The sequence below is a fragment of the Psammomys obesus genome, unplaced genomic scaffold, assembly GCF_907164565.1.
Source record: "Psammomys obesus unplaced genomic scaffold, mPsaObe1.curated_primary_1811, whole genome shotgun sequence".
In the NCBI taxonomy this organism is placed as follows: Eukaryota; Metazoa; Chordata; class Mammalia; order Rodentia; family Muridae; genus Psammomys; species Psammomys obesus.
Window position 1 is genome coordinate 2,264,546 of NW_026590571.1, and position 24,127 is coordinate 2,288,672.

At 37.6% G+C, this 24,127-nt stretch overlaps 1 protein-coding gene across 1 annotated transcript in view; it reads right to left on the reverse strand.

Moving 5' to 3' along the window:
- The window catches only part of LOC129677283 (cilia and flagella-associated protein 47-like), a 603,052-nt gene that overhangs the window by 487,927 nt on the left and 90,998 nt on the right, over positions 1 to 24,127 (reverse strand). The window contains 3 exon segments of the mRNA XM_055607932.1: positions 1,400 to 1,494; positions 19,991 to 20,135; positions 23,188 to 23,265. Of these exon segments, the coding sequence (XP_055463907.1) occupies positions 1,400 to 1,494; positions 19,991 to 20,135; positions 23,188 to 23,265 (318 nt within the window).

Here is a 24,127-nt window from a genome sequence, read left to right on the forward strand (position 1 = left end):
GAAGAAAAAGAACCTGGCAGAATAAACCTGAAAACCTTCTTGAGAACTAGTTGTTTAAGTCATGAAAGGTACTATGAAAGATGATTAGGGAGAAAAGCAATCAATAGTCCTGCTAAGCACAATGACTAGGCCACTATGATATCTCCACTAAAATAGTGGCACTATTTTCACAAGGGTAACCAATGGCTGTCTAATTAGACTTAAGTTATGTTCAATGAGAGGGAAATTCTGCATGGTATTGTAAATCTAGCCAAGTACTTATGGCCAGAGAGATAATAGAACCTAGAGGTGAACTTACAATTGTCATCTTTCTAAATCAATATGTCTAACTATAATTTAAATACTTATCCTTATACTCACAGATGAATGTAACCCTCACTCCTCGTCAAAGTTTTTTTTTTCACCAGATATAGGCATCTACAATAAGCCACAACTGGCCAAAATTCTGTAAATAAGTGAACATTGTATGGCCACACTCCCAATTGGTACATATACTATGCCATCACAATACCTAAGCCTCAGGGAATATTATAAATGAGGGGTAGAAAGATTGTATGCATCATAGAAAAAGTATGGCTGTTGAACAGTGTCTTCTAGACATGACAGACAAATTGCATCCGTTATATATAAACAATATGGCTCCCTAAGCGAGACCTGCATAATGAAAACACTAGCTAACATATTAATGTGGATGATGGAATAATTATTATTAATTTAACTTAGTAAAGCATTTTTTGTACTTATTGGGTACAAATAATTATTTTAGCTACATTGTTTTGTTTTGTTGTTTGGCTTTTGATCTCTAAATCTTATATTAGTTGTTAAAAAGAAGTTCTCTCCATATTTAAGAAATCTGAAAAAAAGACATACTACAGCTTGTCTTAAAATTAGCCAGTGATATTACTTCCTGATGGACACATTCCAATAAAGGATTTATCTTTTATATTGATTGTTTTTTTAACAGTTTAAAATTAAAACTGGGCATCAGAGGAACTAAATAAATTAAGTATCATAGAAACAATGTCTTTTCATTGTTCACAACATAGTTTGGAGAAATTCAGATAATGACTACATGAAGCACCTTCAAATATGATTACAAAGCACAACAAATCATGAATATAAATGACTTTATGGTTAGCTTAAACCTATCATTCCTTGACAACATACCATACTTCAAATTTGATAATAAGTACAGCAAAGACAATATAATCATAGTTTCAGATGATTAGATATATCCATTAATTATATTACTTAATTAAAACTTATAACTAAGCATAGTCACTCATTAGAATAAGACCCAGTCATCACAAAACTGAGATTATGTCTTTTAGATTATTACATAGTTAATCTGTAATTCCACTACACTTCTGTAATGTTAGTAACAGAAAACTGAACTTACTTCTACAGGAGAAAATGTTATGCCACATTCCACAGACGTGTTTTCTTCTATTTCTATTGCATACATATGAGGAACTTCTGGATTTTTGCAATATCCTATAAAATGAGAACCATATATAAACCTATCCATATATATAGCAGTATTATTTAATGTGAACCCTGCAGATGTGATTACAATGCCCATAGCAATCAAATGCAACTATTAAAATAACTAAGGGTAAAGGTGTATTACGTTTTTAATTGAACAATGATTTTTTTATTTTAATTTTTAATTATTTTTTTAATTTTTATATTTTAATATTAATTACGTTTATTAACTTTGTATTCCAGCTGTAGCCTACTCTCTCATTCCCTCCTAATCCTACCCTCCCTTCCTCATCTCCTCCCTGCCCCTTTCTAAGTCCACTGATAGGGGAGGTCCACCTCTCCTTCCGTTTGACCCTAGCTTATCAGGTATTTTCAGGACTGGCTACAATGTCTTTCTCTGTTGCCTAGCAAGGCTGCTCCTCCTTCAAGGGCAGGGGGAGACGTCAAAGAGCCAGCCACTGAGTTCATGTCAGAAATTGTCCCTGTTCCCCTTGCTAGGGAACCCACTTGGATTCTGAGCTACCATGGGCTATATCCGAGCATCCGTGGGATCTAAGTTATATCCATATCAGTTGCAGTGGAACCACTCTTCTTAGACTGAACAATTTGTAAAAATCTAATTTGCTCATTACAGTTACATGACTATTTCCAATGATAATAATTTTCATTGTCTCTGTCTGGAAATCAAATTCAGTAACTTCCATTCCATCCATCTTCTCACTCAAATTCATTTATCCTTGGTACAATAGGCAAACCATGAAACAAATAATGACTATATATTAATACTAGAGCTTTTGTGGTCTGGAAAAACATACCAATATGAAACAGCAAAGAATATCTAACCAGGATAGACACTTTTCTATTAAATAGATAGTTGAGTTAAACCAATATTTAGAAGCAAATATGTTGTATATATAATAATACATCTTGTGAAATAAATATTCCATGATATATTTTTTCTTCCGATATCTTGCCCTTATACTAATATTGTACAAAGTACTAGAATAGACAACTTCACTAAAACCAAACATATATATGTATACGTATGTATGTATGTATGTATGTATGTATGTATTGGACATTATAGAATATACAGTTTATTCAAACTACTACCTGGAATAATCTGGCTACTGGTATATTAAAGTAAAAGAGCATATTGATTTCCATTCAATTAAGAGGAGTTCAAAGGAGACTACCAATAATCCATAGTACACAGAAAGATGCGACCAGTTAAAAATGTCAATGGGTTATCAAGAAGTATAGAGAAAACAGATGTATCATTCTAACAGAATGGAAATCCAGTGCTGATGAGATATATGATATAGTATGGCTCCAAAAGACAATCTATAGTGCAGTCAATGAATAATTACTAGAATGATAATAAGTAGATTGTCATGGATGCATAAGTGTATCTCAACATTACTTTTCCCATAAGTCATTCTATCAAATATTATTTAAATTATCACATTGGAAATCAACATACCAAAGACATTTATCTGATAAAATATTTATAATAAGGTAAGTTTTCAGAATACTTTAAGAAACTATTTTCTTACAAGCTGTTATGCTCTCATGCTTAGTTGACTTTGTGCAGCCTGTGTGTAGAAACATTGCTATTAATAAAAGGAAAACAAGGGAGCTTTTAAGTAGAGAAATGTGGTCAGATATTTGAATGTAATATTGTGTGGAATAAGGGGAAAAGTTTGGAAACAGAAATGCATTTGAAAAGGTAGTTGAGGGTCCAAGAAGGAGTCTACCAGCGAGCATCATATCTGAGGGGCACAGGATCCGAAATTCTGAAAATCTTGAGTGGAGAAGCAGCTGAAGCTGGAACATAGACATTGAGGCTTCCTGGGCTAGAGGGGACAACCTGTGAGCTGGGACAATTTGTATCCAGGTGGAAGTCTCCTGTGGAAGTCTCCAGGGTCTGAAACTGGCAAGCATTCTAATCCCTTACAGTTTCCCTTGCCCAGAACGCAAGCTTCCCTGCTCTGCTGAGGCTGCAGAGGTTGCACCAAGCATGATCCTCCTTGCTGGGTGACTGAGATGGTAGAGCAGACTGCAGTATGGGCCCCAGAGCTAAGCAGCTGCCCCAAGAAAGAGCCTCTGTACCGCTGATTAAGACAGTAGATGAGGCAGCTGCCCAAAGTAAGGGTATCCCTGCTCTGAGGCCAAACAGTGTACTCCACTGAGTTAAGGGAGAGCCTCCACTTGGATTTGCCCCTGAAGAGAAATATCTGAGAGTAGAGAACCAGGAGAACCCCTGTGCATTACTCTTAGACCTGCTGGCAAGTGAGTGCACCTTCAAGTGAGTGCATGCAGAGCCCCAGATCCAGGGTTCCTCTCTGCTAGCACCCAGGTATCTGATCCCTCTCACCCACACCAACACTGTAAGCCACATAGTGATTCTTGGGACCGCATTCTCAACATTGAAGACCCTGCTCTGTGAGTCTCCTAGTGGAGTACAGGCAAACAATTCCTGGAACTAAGATGGTGCAACCCAAACAGATCTGAAAACCTGGAAAACAGTACAACAGGCCTGTGGGCCACTGAGGCATTCGGGGCACCTGCAAACTTCCAGGCATTTACATGCTCTAGTACCCTGTCCTTCAAGACACACTTCCACGCAGGCACCTGTGCTTGTGCACATGCTGCTGCAAACTTCCTCCCTTAGCTAAAGCTGAAAGACCAACATCCACTCTTGAAATGGTTGGCCACTCTCATCTTCCTAAAGAATACTCCAGACACCAGAGACAGATGGACCAAGTTTGAAAAACAGACTCAGGAAACAAACAGTGAAGGTTACAGATAAGCTGATGACTAGGGGTTGCCGTAATAACACATCCAACAAAAAATCAGGACATCATGGCTTCACCAGCAGCACACAAAAAAAAAAAAAAAAAATAGATATTTTAATTCATGGGAAACACAGGAAAATAATTTCAAATTTATCCTTATCCAGTTATTAGAAGCACATAAGAAGAAATGAACAAAGCTCTCAAAGAAATGCAGGCAGAAGAAGAATTATCCTCGAGGGGGCCAAGATGGCGGCACCGGGAGAACACCGTGTCTGAGAAGTGGGACAACACACTCCTTGCAGCAACCAGGAGACTGAACTCTGGGCCCTAAAACAACAGCGATCGATCATGTTTCCTAGGTGAGGGGAGGCTCCCACGGCGTGGAAATCAGTCGGGTCCACTCGGCTGCCCAGCCAGAACCCAGAAGAGAACCTGGCTAACACGGGCTTTGGGTCTCCGGACTGGTGCCACAAGCCTGCTTGTCCCGATCAGTTTCCCAGGATGATTGGTGGGCACGAGGGTGCCTGAGGCTAAGAGTCCTAGGCGCAAAAAAAAAAAAAAAAAAAAACCCACAGGGAAGGAAAGTTGCCAGACTGGTCACGGGTCACCCAGTCTTTCCCTGGAAGGTCTCTCCAATCGTAGCAGTTACCTGCTGCCATCACAACTGAGCTCCCGCCGCGGGCGGATAGCAGCTGCGCACCCAGCTCAAAATCCCTACTCCCTCTTCGGAGGAGGCAGGAGGCATCCAGCAGAATCTGCCACAGACCACATTGTCTGTACCCCAACCCGAGATTGGGGCTGAGAAAACCCAATCCTTTCAGGGACTCCCCCAAACGCTGCCATAACCCTGCCGCAGTGGAGTGGAAGGATAAAGAGGCGCACAGCGGCTTCACAGTGCCGGAACTCCAGTGCTGCCTGGCACTCCTAGCAAACAAACTACAGCTCGAGATCTGGGACTCTGGTCATTCTACACGTCCTGAGATTCTCCTGGGTCCAGCTCAATAAGGTCTAGCAGCAAGTTCTATCACCACCACCCCCTGACCCCTGGAAGAGAAATGCCAGCTCAGGGCTCAGGATCCAACTGAGAAGCCCCAACCCCTGCTGGCACTCCCCAGAGAGCACCTCCATAAGCTTGCCCTAGCAGAGGAGAAGATCAGAGGGGAAGGACAGAGAGGCAGCCTGCCAAGGACACAGCACCCTCTCTCCAGCTCACCCAGCGGCCCCTAGCAGAGAAACCCAAGCTCTGGATCTGAGGACACTCAACCCTACCCGGTACTCTCTTGGGATCAGCAAACATAGATTCTACCGCTAGGCTGCTTCTAGCAGAGAGATCTGGGCCCGGGATCTGGGATTGAGTACACTCATCCTAACTCTTTCCCGTGCTACCCAGGGACCAGTCAACATAACCCCTCCTGGCAGAGGGAAAGGACAAAGAGGCAGCACACAGGAAAGGTGGACACCGAGTCCTGTGGCCACAGTGTCACAGAGCTGACTGTTAGCCTACCGCTGCACTTCCGTAGCAGGACCAAAACAGAGAGTAGTGAGCAAGGGGAACTCCTGTGCATTCCAACTGGTCCTGCCAGAGAGTGAGTGAGCCTTCTAGGGAGAGATTTCCCCAGACCCAGGGCCTCTCCACAGAAGCAACCAGACGAGATCCCTGCCACCCACACCCCTAGTGTAGGCAACATAGGGATTCTTGGGATAGCGACCCCAACATTGAAGCCTCTGCCTTGCGAGTCCACCAAGGTAATCCAGGCAAACAATCCCTGGATCTCAGTCAGAACAGCATAATAGTGGCTTACAGGCCACTGCAATAGTCAGAGAATCCGCACATACACAGTGCGCCCGCTAAAAGCGCACGCGAATAGCGCCAGCATCACATTCCTTACTTAGGCAAAACTGAAAACATACTCCCAAAGCAGTGAACCTCTCTCATCTTCCTGAAAAAACAGTCCAGAAAACAGAAAGAGAGGATCATAGCCCAAACTACAATCTCGAGGAACAACCAGTGAGGATTATAAATAACCAGATGGCTAGAGGCAAACATAAGAACACTCCCAACAAAAATCAGGACATAATGACCTCACCAGCAACCCCACAAAACAATGGACACTTCAATTCACTAGATATACAAGAAAACGACCTCAAAACTATGTTTCTCCAGCTATTAGAGGCCAATAGAGATGAAATGAACAAAGCCCTCAGAGAAATAGCTAAAGAAATCGAGACTAACCAAGAGAAAACAAACCGTGCTCTCAGAGAAATGACCACGAAAATTGAGGCAAACAGAGAAGAAATGCACAAAGCTCTCAAAGAAATGTCCACACAAATGAAGGCAAATAAAGAAGAAATAAACAAAGCTCTCATAGAAATACAGGCAATTATACCCAAAGTAGAGGCACAATTAGTGATACATAGAGACGAAACGGACAAAAAAATAGAAGCTATCATTGAAAAGCAGGAATACACATTCAAACAGATGAACGAAATGGTGCAAGACATGAAAACAGAATTAGAATCAATAAAGAAAACATAAATAGAGAAAAACCAGGAGCTGGAGAACATAGAGAAAAGATCGGGAAATACAAAGGTAAGCATCACCAACAGAATACAAGAGAATCTCAGGAGCCGAAGATACACTTGCAGAAATTGACACGTCTCTCAAAGAAAAAATAAAATCAGAAAAGTTCCAAACACAAGACATCCAAGAAATCAAGGACACGATGAAAAGACAAAACCTAAGAATAATAGGAGTAGAAGAAAAAGAAGACATCAGGCTCAAAGGTCCGGAAAATATTTTCAAGAAAATTATAGAAGAAAACTTTCCCAACTTAAAGAAGTACATGGCCATAAACATACAAGAGGCCTACAGAACACCAAGTAGACTAGACCAGAAAAGAAATTCTTCACATCACATCATAGTCAAAACACTGAACCTACAAAACAAAGAAAAAATTCTAAAAACAGCAAGGGAAAAAGGCCAAGTAACATATGAATGTAGACCTATCAGAAACACACCAGATTTCTCAACAGAAACAATGAAAGCCAGAAGGACCTGGACAGAAATCATACAGTCCTTAAGGGACCACAGAATCCAACCCAGACTACTATACCCAGCAAAACTTTCAATCAACATATTCAAAATATTCCAAGACAAAACCAAATTTAAACAATATCTACATAGTAACCCAGCTCTACAGAAGTTACTAGAAGGGAAACTCCAAACCAAGGAAAACAACTACATCTAAGGAAACAAAGGAAATACATAACTACACAACAAAAACACCAAAAGAATACAAGCAATGAAACTCAGTGACACCACCAAACCCACATCTAAAGTAAGTAACAATTCTTGGTCACTAGTTTCTATCAACATCAACCGACTCAACTCCCCAATAAAAAGACACAGACTAACAGAATGGTTGCGGAAACATGATCCAACATTCTGTTGCATCCAAGAAACACACCTATGCAACAAATATAAACACCACCTCATAGTAAAGGGCTGGAAAAATGTCTTTCAAGCAAATGGTTCCAGAAAACAAGCGGGAGTAGCCATCCTAATATCTAATAAAATAGACTTTCAACCCAAGTTAATCAAAAAAGATAAGGACGGCCACTATATTCTCATCAAAGGAAAAATCCACCAAGAGGACATCACAATTTTGAATATCTATGCCCCAAATACAAGAGCACCTACATTCATAAATGAAACAATATTAAAGCTTAAATCACACATTGATCCTAAAACCCTAATAGGGGGAGACTTCAACACTCTACTCTCACCAAGGGACAGATCAACTAGACAGAAAACAAATAGGGATATTAAAACACTTACAGAGACCCTAAATCAAATGGACCTAATAGACATCTACAGATCTTTTCATCCAAACTCAAAAGAGTATACCTTCTTTTCAGCAACGCATAGAACCTTCTCCAAAATAGACCATATAGTTGGTCATAAAGCAAGCCTCAACAGATACAAAAAGATTGAAATAATCCCTTGTATTCTATCTGACCACCATGGACTTAAGCTGGACCTCAACAACAAGAGAAATAACAAACAGCCTAAACACACATGGAAACTGAACAACCTGTTACTCAACGACAGCTGGGTTAAGGAAGAAATAAAGAAAGAAATTAAAGACTTCCTAGAATTCAATGAAAATGAAGGCACAACATACCCAAATTTATGGGACACATTGAAAGCAGTGCTCAGGGGAAAATTTATAGCACTAAGTGCCTGCAAGAAGAAATTCGTAACATCACATACAAACAACTTAATGGCCCAACTGAAAACCCTAGGAAAAAAAGAAGCAGATACACCCAAGAGGAGCAGAAGGCTGGAAATAATCAAACTCAGGGCTGAAATCAATCAATTAGAAACAAATAAAACTATTCAAAGAATCAATGAAACAAAAAGCTGGTTCTTTGAGAAAATCAACAAGATAGACAAACCCTTAGCCAAACTAACTAAAAAGCAGAGAGACTCTATCCAAATCAACAAAATCAGAGATGAAAAGGGTGACATAACTACAGACACTGAGGAAATTCAAACAATCATTAGGTCATACTACAAAAGCCTATTTGACACAAAATTTGAAAACCTAAATGAAATGGATAATTTTCTTGATATATTCCATCTTCCAACATTAAGTCAAGATCAGGTAGAAAGACTGAACAGCCCTATATCCCCCAAGGAAATTGAAGCAGCCATTCACAGTCTCCCCTCCAAAAAAACCCCTGGGCCTGATGGTTTCAGCACAAAATTCTACCAGACCTTCAAAGAAGTGCTCACACCAATTCTCCTCAAACTATTCAACAAAATAGAAATAGAAGGTACATTACCAAACTCATTCTATGAAGCAACAGTCACCCTTATACCTAAACCACACAAAGACCCAACAAAAAAAGAGAACTTCAGACCTATCTCTCTTATGAACATTGACGCAAAAATACTCAATAAAATACTTGCAAACTGAATCCAAGAACACATCAAAGATATCATCCACCACGACCAAGTAGGCTTCATCCCAGGCATGCAAGGGTGGTTCACCATATGGAAATCCATCAATGTAATCCACCACATAAACAAACTGAAGGAGAAAAACCACATGATCATCTCCTTAGATGCTGAAAAAGCATTTGACAAAGTCCAACACCCATTCATGTTTAAAGTCTTGGAGAGATCAGGAATACAAGGCACATATCTAAACATAGTAAAGGCAATATACAGCAAGCCTATAGCCAACATCAAACTCAATGGAGAGAAACTTAAATCAATCCCACTGAAATCAGGGACAAGACAAGGCTGCCCACTCTATCCCTACCTCTTCAACATAGTACTTGAAGTCCTAGCCAGAGCAATAAAACAACTAAAGGAGATCAAGGGGATACAAATCGGAAAGGAAGAGGTCAAAGTGTCACTATTCGCAGATGATATAATAGTATATATGAGCCACCCCAAAAATTCAACCAGAGAACTCCTCCAGCTGATAAACACCTTCAGAAAAGTGGCAGGATATAAAATCAACACAAAAAAATCAGAAGCCCTCCTGTATACCAAAGACAAAAGGGCCGAGAAAGAAATTAGGGAAACAACAGCCTTCACAATAGCCACTAATAACATAAAGTACCTTGGGGTGACACTAATCAAGCAAGTGAAAGACCTGTTTGATAAAAACTTCAAGTCTCTGAAGAAAGAAATTGAAGAAGATCTCAGAAGATGGAAAGATCTCCCGTGCTCATGGATTGGTAGGATTAACATTGTGAAAATGGCCATCCTGCCAAAAGCAATCTACAGATTTAATGCAATTCCCATCAAAATACCAACTCAATTCTTTACAGACCTTGAAAAAAAGATTCCCAGCTTCATATGGAGAAATAAAAAACCCAGAATCTCCAAAACAATCCTGTACAACAACAGATCATCTGGAGGTATCTCAATCCCTGATCTCCAGTTGTACTACAGAGCAATAGTAATAAAAACTGCATGGTATTGGCACAAAAACAGACAGGAGGATCAATGGAACCACATAGAAGACCCAGAAATAAACCCATACACCTATGAATACTCGATTTTTGACAAAGAAGCCAAAACCATTCAATGGAAAAAAGATAGCATCTTCAACAAATTGTGCTGAACCAACTATATGTCTACATGCAGAAAAATGAAAATAGATCTATATATATCACCCTACAGAAAACTAAAGTCCAAGTGGATCAAAGACCTCAACATAAAACCAGATACTCTAAATCTGTTAGAAGAAAAAGTGGGGAACAGCCTAGAACTCATTGGCACAGGAGACAACTTCCTGAACAGAACACCAACAGCACAGGCTCTAAGAGCAACAATCAATAAATGGGACCTCATGAAACTGAAAAGCTTCTGTAAAGCAAAGGACACTGTCATCAAAACAAAACGCCTGCCTACAGATTGGGAAAGAATCTTCACTAACCCGTTATCTGACAGAGGACTAATATCGAGTATATACAAAGAACTAAAGAAGCTGAAAAGCAGCAAACCAAGTAATCCAATTAAAAAATGGGGAACAGAGCTAAACAGAGAATTCTTGACAGAGGAATATAGAATGGCAGAGAAACACTTAAAGAAATGCTCATTCTCATTAGCCATCAGGGAAATGCAAATCAAAACGACCCTCAGATATCACCTTACACCCATCAGAATGGCCAAGATGAAAAACTCAAGGGACAACAAATGCTGGAGAGGTTGTGGAGAAAGGGGAACCCTCCTCCACTGCTGGTGGAAATGTAAACTGATACAACCACTCTGGAAATCTATCTGGGGCTTTCTAAGACAATTAGGAATAGTGCTTCCTCAAGACCCAGCTATACCACTGCTAGGTATATACCCAAAGTTTGCTCAAGTACACAAAAGAGATACTTGCTCAACCATGTTCATAGCAGCTTTATTTGTAATAGCCAGAACCTGGAAACAACCCAGATGTCCATCAACGGAGGAATGGGTACAGAAATTGTGGTATTTTTACACAATGGAATACTACTCAGCAATCAAAAAGGAGGAAATTATGAAATTTGCAGGCAAATGGTGGGATCTAGAAAAGATCATCCTGAGTGAAATATCTCAGAAGGAGAAAGACAAACACAGTATATACTCACTTATATAGAATTATAAGATATGATAAACATAATGAAATCTATACACCTAAAAAAGATAATCAAGAGAGCGGACATGGGGTAAGATGATCAATCCTCGTTTAGAAAGACTGATGTGATGCGCATTGAACATATGACAGGAGTCTACTGAGCGCATTTGAAAGACTCTAACTAGCAGTGTTTTCAAAGCAAAGACTCATGACCAAACCTTTGGCAGAGTACAGGGAATCATAAGAAAGAAGGGGAGTTAGTCTGATGAGGAAAGGTTAGGAGCTCCACAAGGACCAAATATATCTGGGCACAGGGTCTTTTCTGAGACTGACATGCAACCAAGGACCATGTATGAATGTAACCTAGAACCTCAGCTCAGATGTCGCCTGTGGTAGCTCAGTAACCAATTGGCTTCCCATAGTGAGGGGAACAAGGACTATTTCTAACAGGAACTCAATGACTGGCTCTTTGGCCTCCCCATCCCCCAAGGGAGGAGCAGTCCTGTTAGGCCACAGAGGAGAGCTTTGCAGCCAGTCCTGAAGATACCTGATAAAACAGGATCAGATGAATGGGGAGGAGGTCCCCCCTATCAGTGGACTTGGCAAGGGGCACGGTGGAGAAGAGGGAGGGAAGGAGGGACCTGGAGGGAATGAGGGATCGGGACATGGCTGGGATACAGAGTTAATAAAATGTAACTGATAAGAAAAAAATAAAATAAAAAAAGAAGAATTAAAAAAAAAGAAATACAGGCAAATACAGGCAAATACAGCCAAACAAATACAGACACATATAGAAGCACAAGTAGAGCCATATAGAGAGGAAAAATAGTGGCCATCAAAGAAAGACAAGAATCCACATCCAGTAATATGAAGGAAATAGTGTAAGACATGAAAACAGAATTAGAATCAATAAAGACAATACAGAGAAAACCCGGGAGCTGGAGAACTTAGAAAAAAGACCAGGAACCACGAAGGTAAGCATCACCAACAGAATACAAGAGATGGAAGACAGAATCTCAGACGCTGAAGATACAATTGCAGAATTTAATATATCTCTCAAAGAAAAAACAAAATCAGAAAAATTCCAAACATAAAACTTCAAAGAAATCAAATATGCCATGAAAAAACAAAACCTAGAATAATAGGAATAGACCAAAAAGAAGATTCTAGGCTCCAAGGTCAGGAAAATATTTTTAAGAAAATCATAGAAGAAAATTTTCCCAACTTAAAGAAAGAGATGTCCATAAACATACAAGAGGCCGAAAGAATACCAAATAGACTAGAACAGAAAAGAAACACTACATGTCACATAATAGTCAAAACACTAATTCTACAAATCAAAGAAAAAATATGAACAAAAGCAAGAGAAGATATCCACAAATACCTAGACTCGGGGCAGGGGAGGCTAAAGAGACCAATACTCTTAAGAACTGTGCATGGAGAGGACCTAGAATGCCTGTTAAAAGGAATCCCACTGGATGCTCAGTTTTCAAGTAGATTCCATAGTACAAAGTACAGGGACAGTCTCTGACATGAAGTCGATGGCCAGCTCTTTGATCACCTCCCCCTGGTAGGGTTAGCCTTGCCAGCCACAGAGGAAGTTGATGCAACCAGCCTGAAAAGCTACAGTCAGATAGAAGGGGAGGAGGTCCTCCCCAATGAAACTACTAGGGAAAGATCACATAGGGGAAGATAAGAGAGGGGGCAGCAGAATGGATTCAAAGTAAATAAACTGAACTAAATAAATATATAAATAATATTTTTAAATGATTAAAAAACAGCAAGTGAAAAAGGCATATAAAGGTAGACCTATTAAAATCACAACAGACTTCTCAACAGAAACTATGAAAATCCAAATGTCCTGGGCTGATGTCATGCAGACCTTGAGGGAGCACAGATGCAAACAGAGACTACTATACCCAGCAAAACTTTCAATCAACATAGGTGGAGAAAGCAACGTATTCCATGACAAAATTAAATTTAAACAATATCTACACAGCAACCCATCCCTACAGAAGATACAAGAAAGAAACTCCAATCCAATGAAAACAACTACACCCAAAAAAACATAGGATACAGATAAGTTTCACAACAAAAATTAAAAGAAAACAAGCATAGAAACACAGTAATATCACCAACTCCACAATAAAAGGAACTAGCATTCATTGGTCACTAGTATCTTTCAACATCAATGGACTCAACTCTTCAATAAAAGACACAGACTAACAGAATGTTTGCGGAAAAATGATCCAAAATTCTATTGCATCCAAGAAACACACCTCTGCAACAAAGATAGATACTACCTCAGAGTAAAGGAAAAAGATATTTCAAGCAAACTGACCCAGAAAACAAGCTGAGTTATCTATCCTAATGTCGAATAAAATAGACTTTCAACCAAAAGCAATCAAAAAAGATGAGGAAGGGCACTTAATTCCCATCAAAGGAAAAATCCACTAGGAGGACATCACAGTCCTGAACATCTATGCCCCAGATACAAGAGCACCTGCATTTGTAAATGAAACATTAGTAAAGCTTAAATCACACATCGATCCTACACCTTAATAGTGGGAGATTCAACCCTAAACTCTGACTAAGGGACAGATCATCTAGACAGAAACTAAATAGAGAAATAATGACACTTGTACAGGTCCTAACTAAAATGGACTTCAAAGATGACTACAGAACTTTTCACCCAAACTCAAAAGATTATACCTTCTTTTCAGCACTGCATGTACCTTCTCAAAAATTGACCATATAATTGGGCACAAGGCAAGCCTCAATAGATACAAGAAGACTGAAATAATCCCTTGGATCCTATCAGACCAACATGGACCAAACAGGACCTCAACAACATAGAAATAAAAAAAAAAAGCTTACATAAACATTTAAACTAGAACTCTCTACTCAATGGCAGCTTGGTCAGGAAAGAAGTGAAAAGAGAAATTAGAGACTTCATAAAATTCAATGAAAATGAAGGGACAATTTACCCAAACTAATGGCACACAATGAAAGCTGTGCTAAGGGTGAAGTTCATAGCATTAAGTGACTCCAGAAAGAAGCTTGAGACATCTGATACAAGCAACTTAATGGTATGCCTAGAAGCCCTAGGGGAAAAAAAGAAGCACACACACAAAAAAAAAAACAGTAGAAAATTTGAAATAAATAAATTTAGAGCTGAAATCAATGAATTAGAAAAAAGGAAACAATTTGAAAAATTAATGACACCAAGAGCTGGTTCTTGGAGAAAATCAACAGGATGGACAAACCCTTAGACAAACTAACCAAAAGACAGAGAGAAACTATCCAAGAAATGATCAGGGGGACATAAAAACAAACACTGAGGAAATCCAAACAGTCATTAGGTCTTCCTACAAAAGCCTATATGCCACGGAATTTGAAAATCCAAATGAAATGGACAATTTTTTTGATACATTTCATTTACCAAAATAAAATCAAGATAGGTACATAGTTTTAATAGTCCTATATCCTCCAAGAAAATAGAAGCAATCATCAAAATTTCCCTCCCCAAAAAAGCCCAGGGCCACATAGTTTCAATGCAGAATTCTACCAGACCTTCAAGGAGAGCTAATTGCGATTCTCTTCAAACTATTCCACAAAATTGAAACAAAAGGAACATTACCAAACTCAATCTCTGAGTCCATAAATACCTTGATACCTAAAGCAGAAAAAGACCCAACCAAAAAAAGAAAAAGAAAAAGAAAACTTCAGACCTATCTCTCTTATGAACATCGATACAAAAATACTCAATAAAGTACTTGCAAACAGAATCCAAGAACACATAAAATATGTCATCCACAATGACCAAGTAGGCTTCAACCCAGGTATGCAGGGGTAGTTCAATATACAGAAATCCATCGATGTAATCCACCATATAAACAAGCTAAAAGGGAAAAATCACATGATCATCTCCTTAGATGTGAAAAAAAAAAGCATTTGACAAAATCCATGTTCATGTTTAAAGTCTTAGAGAGATCAGAGATACAAGGCACGTACATAAACAGATAAAGACAATATACAGGAAGCATATAGCTAACATCAAACTAAACAGAGAGAAACTTAAATCAATCCCACAAGACAAGGCTGCCCAATATATCTGTATCTCTTCAACATAGTACTTGCAGTCCTAACTAGAGAAATAAGACAACTAAAGGAGATCAAAGGGATGCAGTTCAGAAAGGAGTAAGTCAAAGTATCACTATTCGCAAATGATAAGATAGTTTACATGAGTGACTGCAAAAATTCAACCAGTGAACCCCTGCAGCTGATAAAAAGCTTCATCACAGTGGGTAGATATAAAATTAACTCAAAAAAATTAGCAGCCCTCAAATATATGAAAGACAAAATTTCTGAGAAAGGAATTAGGGCAACTACACCTTTCAAAATAGCCACAAATGACATAAAGATCCTTGGTGTGACTCTGACCAAGCAAGTGAAAGACCTCTTTGAATAGATAGATGATAGATAGATAGATAGATAGATAGATAGATAGATAGATAGATAGATAGATAAATAATAAATACAACTTCAAGTCTCTGAAGAAAGAAATTGAAGAACATATCAGTAGATGGAAATTTCTCCCATGCTCACAGATCAGTAGGATTAAGATATAAAGAATGGCCATCCTGACAAATGCAATCCACAGATTTAATGCAATTCCCATCAAACTACCATCACAATTCTTTATAGAACTTGAAAGAGCATTTCTCAAATTCATATGGAAAACAAACAACCCAGAATTGCTAAAAAAAAAATCCTGTACAACAACTGATCGTTTGGAGGTATCTACATCCCCAATCTCAAGCTGTACCACAGAGCAATAGTAATAAAAACTTTGTAGAAACAGAATGATGGATCAATGGAATCAAACAGAAGAACTAAAAATAAACCCACATACCTACAGATATGAGATACTTGACAAAGACACCAGAGGCCACACAGTGGAAAAAAGGCAGCATCCTCAACTAATGGAACGGGTCTAACTGGATGTCTACATGTAGAAAAAGGCAAATAGATCCATATTTATCAACTTACACAAAACTAAAGTCCAAGTGATCAAAGACTTCAACTAAAAAAAACAAACTAATCTGTTAAAAGAAAAAGTGGGGAAGAGCCTAGAACTCATTGGCACAGGAGACAACTTCCTTAACAGAACACTAACAGCACAGCCTCTAAGATCATCAATCAATTAATGGGACCTCATGAAACAGAAAATTTCTGTAAAGCAAAGGACATTGTTATCAGAAAAAAAAATGACAACCTACAGACTGGAAAAGGATCTTTACCATCCTTATTTCTGACAGAGCGTTAACATCCAAAATATATAAAGAATTCAAATGTTAAAAAGCAATAAATCAAGTAATTCATTTAAAAATGCGGTACCAAGCTAAACAGAGAATTAATTCTTTGTAGAGGAATTCTGAATGGCAAAGAATCACTTAAAGAATTGCTCAAAATCCTTAGTCATCTGGGAAATTCAAATTAAAACTACCCTTGTATTTCACCTTACACCAATCAGAATGTCTAAGATCAAAAACTCAAGTGAGAACACATGCTGGAGAGGATGTGGATAAAGGGGAAGCCTTCTCCATTGCTGGTGGGAATGTGAACTTGTACAACTACTTGGGAAAGCAATCTGGCACTTTTTGAGATAATTAGGAATAGTGCTACCATGCTCTCTTTGGCAGCACATATACTAAAATTGGAATGATACAGGAATAGTGCTACCTCAAGATCCAGCTATACTACTCCGAGGTATATATCCAAAATATGCTCAAGTACACAACAAGGACAAATCGAAGCATCTTTATTCTTAACAGCCAGAATCTGGAAACAACCCAGTTGTCCCTCAACTGAGAAAAGGATACAGAAATTATAGTACATTTACACAACGTAACACTACTCAGTAATTATAAACAAGGAAATAATGAAAATTGTAAGCAAATGGTGGGAACTAAAAAAGATCATACTGAGTGAGGTATCCTGGAAGCAGAAAGATATGCATGATATATACTCACTTATAGTGGATATTAGACATAAAACATAGGATAAACATACTAAAATTGTACACCTAAAAAAGCTAAGTAAGAAGGAAGACCCTGGGTAAGATGTTCCATCCTCATACATTCAAAGGCAAATTGGATGCTCGTCAGAAGACAGAGAACACAGGGAACAAGAGAGGAGTCTACCACAGAGGGCCTCTGAAAGACTCTACCCAGTAGTGTATGAAAGCATATGTTGACACTTATAGGCAAACTTTGGGCAGAGTGCAGGGAATCTTATTAAAGAAGGCAAAAATGAAAGACCTGGAGGGGGCAGGAGCTCCACAAGGAGAGCAACACAACTAAAAAATCTGGCCCCAGGGTTCTTTTCTGAGACTTACCATCAATTCTCACTCTTGTGGTCACTGGGTCTATCTCCCTATCTTCACCTCAGTATGTTCTAAATTAACCTCCAGAAGGAAATAACAAGCCGAATTAAGCTGTTTCCTATATATAAGTCCTTTCATTATGTTGCTTAACCTCCAAGACAAAAGTCTAGAAAGACATTTAATTCCAGGATTTGAGAGGTAGAGACAGATGATCTCTTTGAGTTTGAAACCATACTGGTCTATACAGGAAGTTCTGTGATAGACAGTAGACAGGCTACATAGTGAGACCCTTTCTCAAAAAAGAAAAAAAAAACACAAATCACACTAAATAAACCCTTACTAGAACTTTACTCCCATTCCTTCACATATACCTATTTATAGTCTTCCAATTCCATAAGTTAGGTAATAGGCATCAATGTCTACACTTTCTGATAACTGACTCTAGACTAGGTTTCTCCCACACAATAAACATTCGTTTAACACCATGTCAGGAACTGTCTTGCAGGATCAGTCCTGTTATATAGTATAACCTTATTTTTAATTTACCTCAACAACTGGTATAGGTAGTCACCATTTTTCACCTAGATGTAATATTCACTCTCTTGGCTTTACTCTATTTTGACTTCCCTAAAACAAGTAAGTCAAGCTCACTTGCAATTTCCTATGATTAAGTTCTACCCTAGGAAGTACCAACAAAGTAGTCCAAAGTAAGAAGTGAGAGAAAGTCAAACATTTACCCTACTACTCTCTCACCACCTCAGCTGGAGTTCTAGCAATGGCTCCATTGTTTTCTCACTCTAGTACTTATTAGTTGAGTTGCCTTGCTGTCCATGATTTCATCTCCTGCTCAATCACCACTTTACTCTTTACTCTTGCTTCTTCAGAATTAGAGATACTAGCAGGTACCACCCACTTTTTGTTTCTTTTAATACTGCCCTAAACTCTATACATAATTCATTTTCTAAAGTATACTTAGTTAAACACTCTGAAAGATTCATCTGTTTGTCACTAACATTCTAACAGATAACCTTAATGTTCACTTCACTCAATATGCATTCAGAAAGGCAAACAGGATGGACATCACAGGAGGGGGAAAACAGGGAACAGGACAGGAGCCTACCACAGAGGGCTTCTGAAAGGCTCTACCCTGCAGGGTATTGAGGCAGATGCTGAGACTCATAGCCAAACTTTGGGCAGAGTGCAAGAAATCTTATGAAAGAAGTGGGAGATAGTAAGACCTGGAGAAGATGGGAGCTCCAAAAGGAAAACAACAGATCCAGAAAGTCTGGGCACAGGGGTCTTTTCTAAAACTGATACTCCAACCAAGGACCACTCATGGAGATGTCCTGGGACCCTTGCACAGAGGTAGCCTATGGCAGTTCGGTATCCAAATGGGCTCCATAGTAATGGGGACAGGGACTGTCTCTGACAGAAACTGATTTGACCTGCTTTTTGATCATCTCCCTGTGAGGGAGGAGCAGCCTTACCAGGCTACAGCGGAAGGCAATGCAGCCACTCCTGATGAGACCTGATAGACTAGGATCGGAGGAAAGGGGAGGAGGACCTCCCTTATCCCTGGACTGGGAGAGGGACACAGGTGGAGAAGAGGGAGGGTCAGATTAGGAGGAGAGGAGGGAAGGAGGTACAGGAGGGACACAAAGTGAATAAACTGTAATTAATAAAAATAATTAAATAAAAATTTGTTTTGATTTGACAAAAAAGAACATAGAAAATGTTTTAATTACCTTATAGACTAGACTTATTATAGTGTTTAGACTATAACAGATTTATCAAATATTTACTAATGAAGAAATACCTAACTCACTTAGAAGGACACTTTTTCTGTAACTGTTCAATTAAGAGATATTCTATACTTTGTGAGACATGATTTCTGACCCAATTCTTCAATTCTGTCACTATACCATGAAAGCAGCAATAAGCAATATGCAAATGAATTTAGATTCTAATAAAACTTTGTTTATAAGATAACGTTCAAATCAGATTTGTCTAAGAGGCTTAGTTTGCCAACTCCTGAAATAAAAACATTACAATGCACTCATAAAAGTACATATTTCATTTAAGCAAAATAAACATGACTTCTGACACATGAGTAAACACAGAGAAAAGACTTTTTCAAACAATTTTGAAAATATAAAATTTGCTTTATAATACTATTAGGGCATAAAATATACCTGCATGTCCCTTAAAATCCATTGCAAAAAGTGGAAAATCTTTTAGATTGAACTCCACTTTGGCACGCGTCACACCTTTGTTTTTTATTACAAATGCAATACTTTCTGTAGAGCCAATAAAGGTACCATTGAAATTAAATCTATTCTAAAAATCAAAAAAGAGAAATAATTAGGAAACAGAGTAATGCTTTACAAATATGTACACTCAATTTTGCATTTTTGTATTTGTCTAGGAGATTAAGTGTTGAAGAAATCTCTACAAAACTTTATCTTCCTCTTCTACCTGATCTTATAAATAAGATACCAAAACACATTAATCCTGCTCCTCTTCTTCAACCACTTTACTAGATTATATCTGTATGAAAATAATAACTAGTCAATGGTTATTTAGTTTTTAGACTTTTAGTTTCTCAAATCCTTCTCTTCAATAACTAAGTCACAAACTTCTCTCATATTTGACCTTCACACACTAACAACAGGACAAGGTTCACGATCATCAGCATTACTCATAAAGTTGTCCACGTCTTTTAGTGCCTCAAATTCTAGGATCATCTAAGCTCCTTTCTCATCCTAACACTTAATAGTCCAGTAAGTTCTATAATTTTTGCATTTCAAACTAATGGCAGATATTTCACACTGCATTTTTTAATCAGTGTCTCCATTGTCAAGAAGGCACTTCTCTAAATTTAATTGCCTAATAATGTGATATATCTATAAATAGTTCCGATAAATTATACCATGTAAGGATAACTTATTCCTTATACTAATTTGCCTCATGACATCACAATATCTGTTCACATATTTGACTATCCTAAAAATTAACAAGATTCATTTTCATATACATGCACACATGGTTGTATTCTTGCATGTGTCTAAATCTTTATGTTGCATTGGCTACTTACTGAGTAATTTTGAACTCTATCTCATGCACCAAGTATGTATTTTATCACAAGCCGCTCTAGGGTACATCATTATAGAATTGTTATATTATTACCGAAAGAAGCACACAGAAAACTAAAGGAACATACATAGTGGCAACAGTATCATAATATTGAGTAAAATACTTCATCAGTATCAACTTACTTACAAATACACTTAGAAATTTTAAAAATATATAATAAATACTTGACATTTTCTAAATATATGAACATTAGTTCTCCTATTTCTTCATTATATGCTCATTGAGTTAAAATATGTAAATTTTATTAACATGCAATCTAAGTTCTACAACTTTTACAACAGAGATCTTATATGCATTTTTAAAATTCAAAACAGCATAGTTGCTGTTATCATTATTACTGAGACACGAGTTTTATATGGAGTCCAGGCTGGTGTCTAATTTGTGTTTATTCTCCCTCAGGCTACTGAATGTTACAATTACAAACAAGCTATACCAAAAATGATGAGTAAATTATTTTTAAAGAAAACTATATATCTAAATTTCAAAATAATAAAGGCTTATTAATAAAGACATCAATATAAAGCCCTATCAGTCGCTCTGCTTTATAGTAATTTCTAAAGAATGTCCAAAATGGATTTAGCATGAATAAATAGAGTAATAAAAGCCACAACATTCAATATTTTCCATAAAGTTTTCCATATTAAAGTTAAAGACACTTTATCTTTTATGAGATTTGATTTTCTTTTCCTCTCCATTATTGAAATAGATTTTTTCACATATAATACATCCTAATTATGGTTTTCCCTCCCTCTACTACACCTCTGAGTTCCTCCCTACCACACCCTCCCATCTGGATGCACCCCCTATTTGTCTCATTAGAAAATAAAGGGCTTTATATGGGATAAAAATAATATAAAATAATAAATTATAGTAAAATAAGACAAAAACTAATACATCAGAATTAGATAAAATAAACAAACAGAATAAAAAGAGCCAAAGAATAGGCACAATAAACAGACACCCATTCATTCACACACTCAGAATCTCATAAAAACAATAAATGGGAAGCCATGATAGAAATGCAAAGGACCTGGTAGATCCAGACAGGCTCTCCCTCTGCATGCTGCCTCAATTTTCTGTCAGTTCATATATGTGTTGACAGTGTTGATTTAGAGATCCTTGTTTTCTTGGTGTCATCCATCTGCTCTTACACTGTTCATTTTCAAAAATCAGCACAGGCTAAATAGGCTAGATGAATGTTTACTGGTCTGTAGATCTCACATTTTCATCACTAAACAATAGGAATCAGAAACTAAAGTCTAATGCTAAAATTTTTGTTGGACAAATAAATTACAGACTGGTGCTGAGGTACTGAGATAGCCAGTTAAGCTCTTTAATCATAATATTTTACAGATCAGCACCATAATGGCACCAGATTATAAAACAATTGGAAGAAATAAGCAAAGTTGCAAGCAACCCCAAAAATAATAAAATAATTCTTACAGTGCAGGAGTTTTCAGAGGATAAGATGTTGATAACATCTTATAAATGTTAATAAGGGAGGAACATAAAGCCTAAATTGAATAATTAATGAGTTTCTTTGGGTAAATGGACCAGAATTCATCCTGTGAAATACTATTTTAAAAAGGAGGGGTATTATGTGTGTGTGTCTGTGTGTATGCACAGTATCAGCAGTTATCATATGTATGTGCACATGTGTGTGTGTCAATGTGTATGCACATGAATAGTAGTAAAACAAATTCTACTTATATATAGCTAATAATTTGAAAAACTGATGTCATTATAGTTTACAAAAAACTACATGGAAAACAGTGGAATAAGGTTGCTAATTATAGTGTGTTCAAATAAATAGCCAGTACACAGCAGTGAAGAAATATACAGTATAGTTTCATACAGGTTAAATCAACATTGGAAACACAATATTCAATTTAAGTAATTTTTCAAAGACTGCAAATACTTCATATGCTTAGAATAATTCACAACTAGACCAATTAAACCAATAGCTAAGCACACTTTCATGATAGGAAAAGAATCATCTCTTATGATGAGAAAATGAGATCATTTTCGTACTGTTACCTTTCTCAGGCCTAAGTTCAGTGTTTTATTCTTAAAAATTCAATATTCTATATCATCACTTACATTTATATTACCTAATTGAATATTATATTTAAAATTCCTACAATCAAAAATATTTGTAGACATTAATTGACAGACTAGGGACACAGCATAACTATCACAATCATAAATTAAGCAGACAAGCATGTGGCATACTCACAGGTGTGATTTCAACATCAGCAATTTCAACAGATCCACCAATCCTAAGATCTATTACATTTGCACGGTGAATAGCAACCTTATTTAGGAGAAATAGGATATTTTGTAGAAATTACAATAAAATACGATAATATTACATGAAAAATTACATGCCCTTTATATGTCTCCATATCTCTTCAACATAGTGCTGGAAGTCCTTGCTAGAGCAATAAGACAGTCGAAGGAGATCAAGGGGATACAGATGGGAAAAGAAGAAGTCAAATTATCACTATTTGCAGATGATATGATAGTATATATGAGTGACCCCAAAAACTCTACCAGGGAACTCCTACAGCTGATAAACACCTTCAGCAAAGTGGCCGGATATAAAATTAACTCAAAAAAATCAGTAGCACTCCTGTATACAAAAGACAAAAGGGCTGAGAAAGAAATTAGAGAAACAACACCATTCACAATAGCCACAAATGACATAAAGTACCTTGGCGTAACCCTAACCAAGCAAGTCAAAGACTTGTATGAAAAAAATTTCAAGTCTCTGAGAAAAGAATTAGAGGAAGATATGAGAAGATGGAAAGATCTCCCATGCTCATGGCTTGGCAGGATTAACATAGTAAAAATGGCCATCTTACCAAAAGCAATCTACAGATTTAATGCAATTCCCATCAAATTGCCAACACAATTCTTTACAGACCTGGAAAGAAAAATTCTCAACTTCGTATGGAATAACAAGAACCCGAGAATTGCTAAAACAATCCTCTACAATAAAAGATCTTCTGGAGGTATCTCCATCCCTGATCTCAAGCTGTACTATAGAGCAACAGTTATAAAAACTGCATGGTACTGGCATAGAAACAGAATGGTGGATCAATGGAATCGAACAGAAGACCCAGAAATAAACCCACACACTTACGGACACCTGATTTTTGACAAAGATGCCAAAA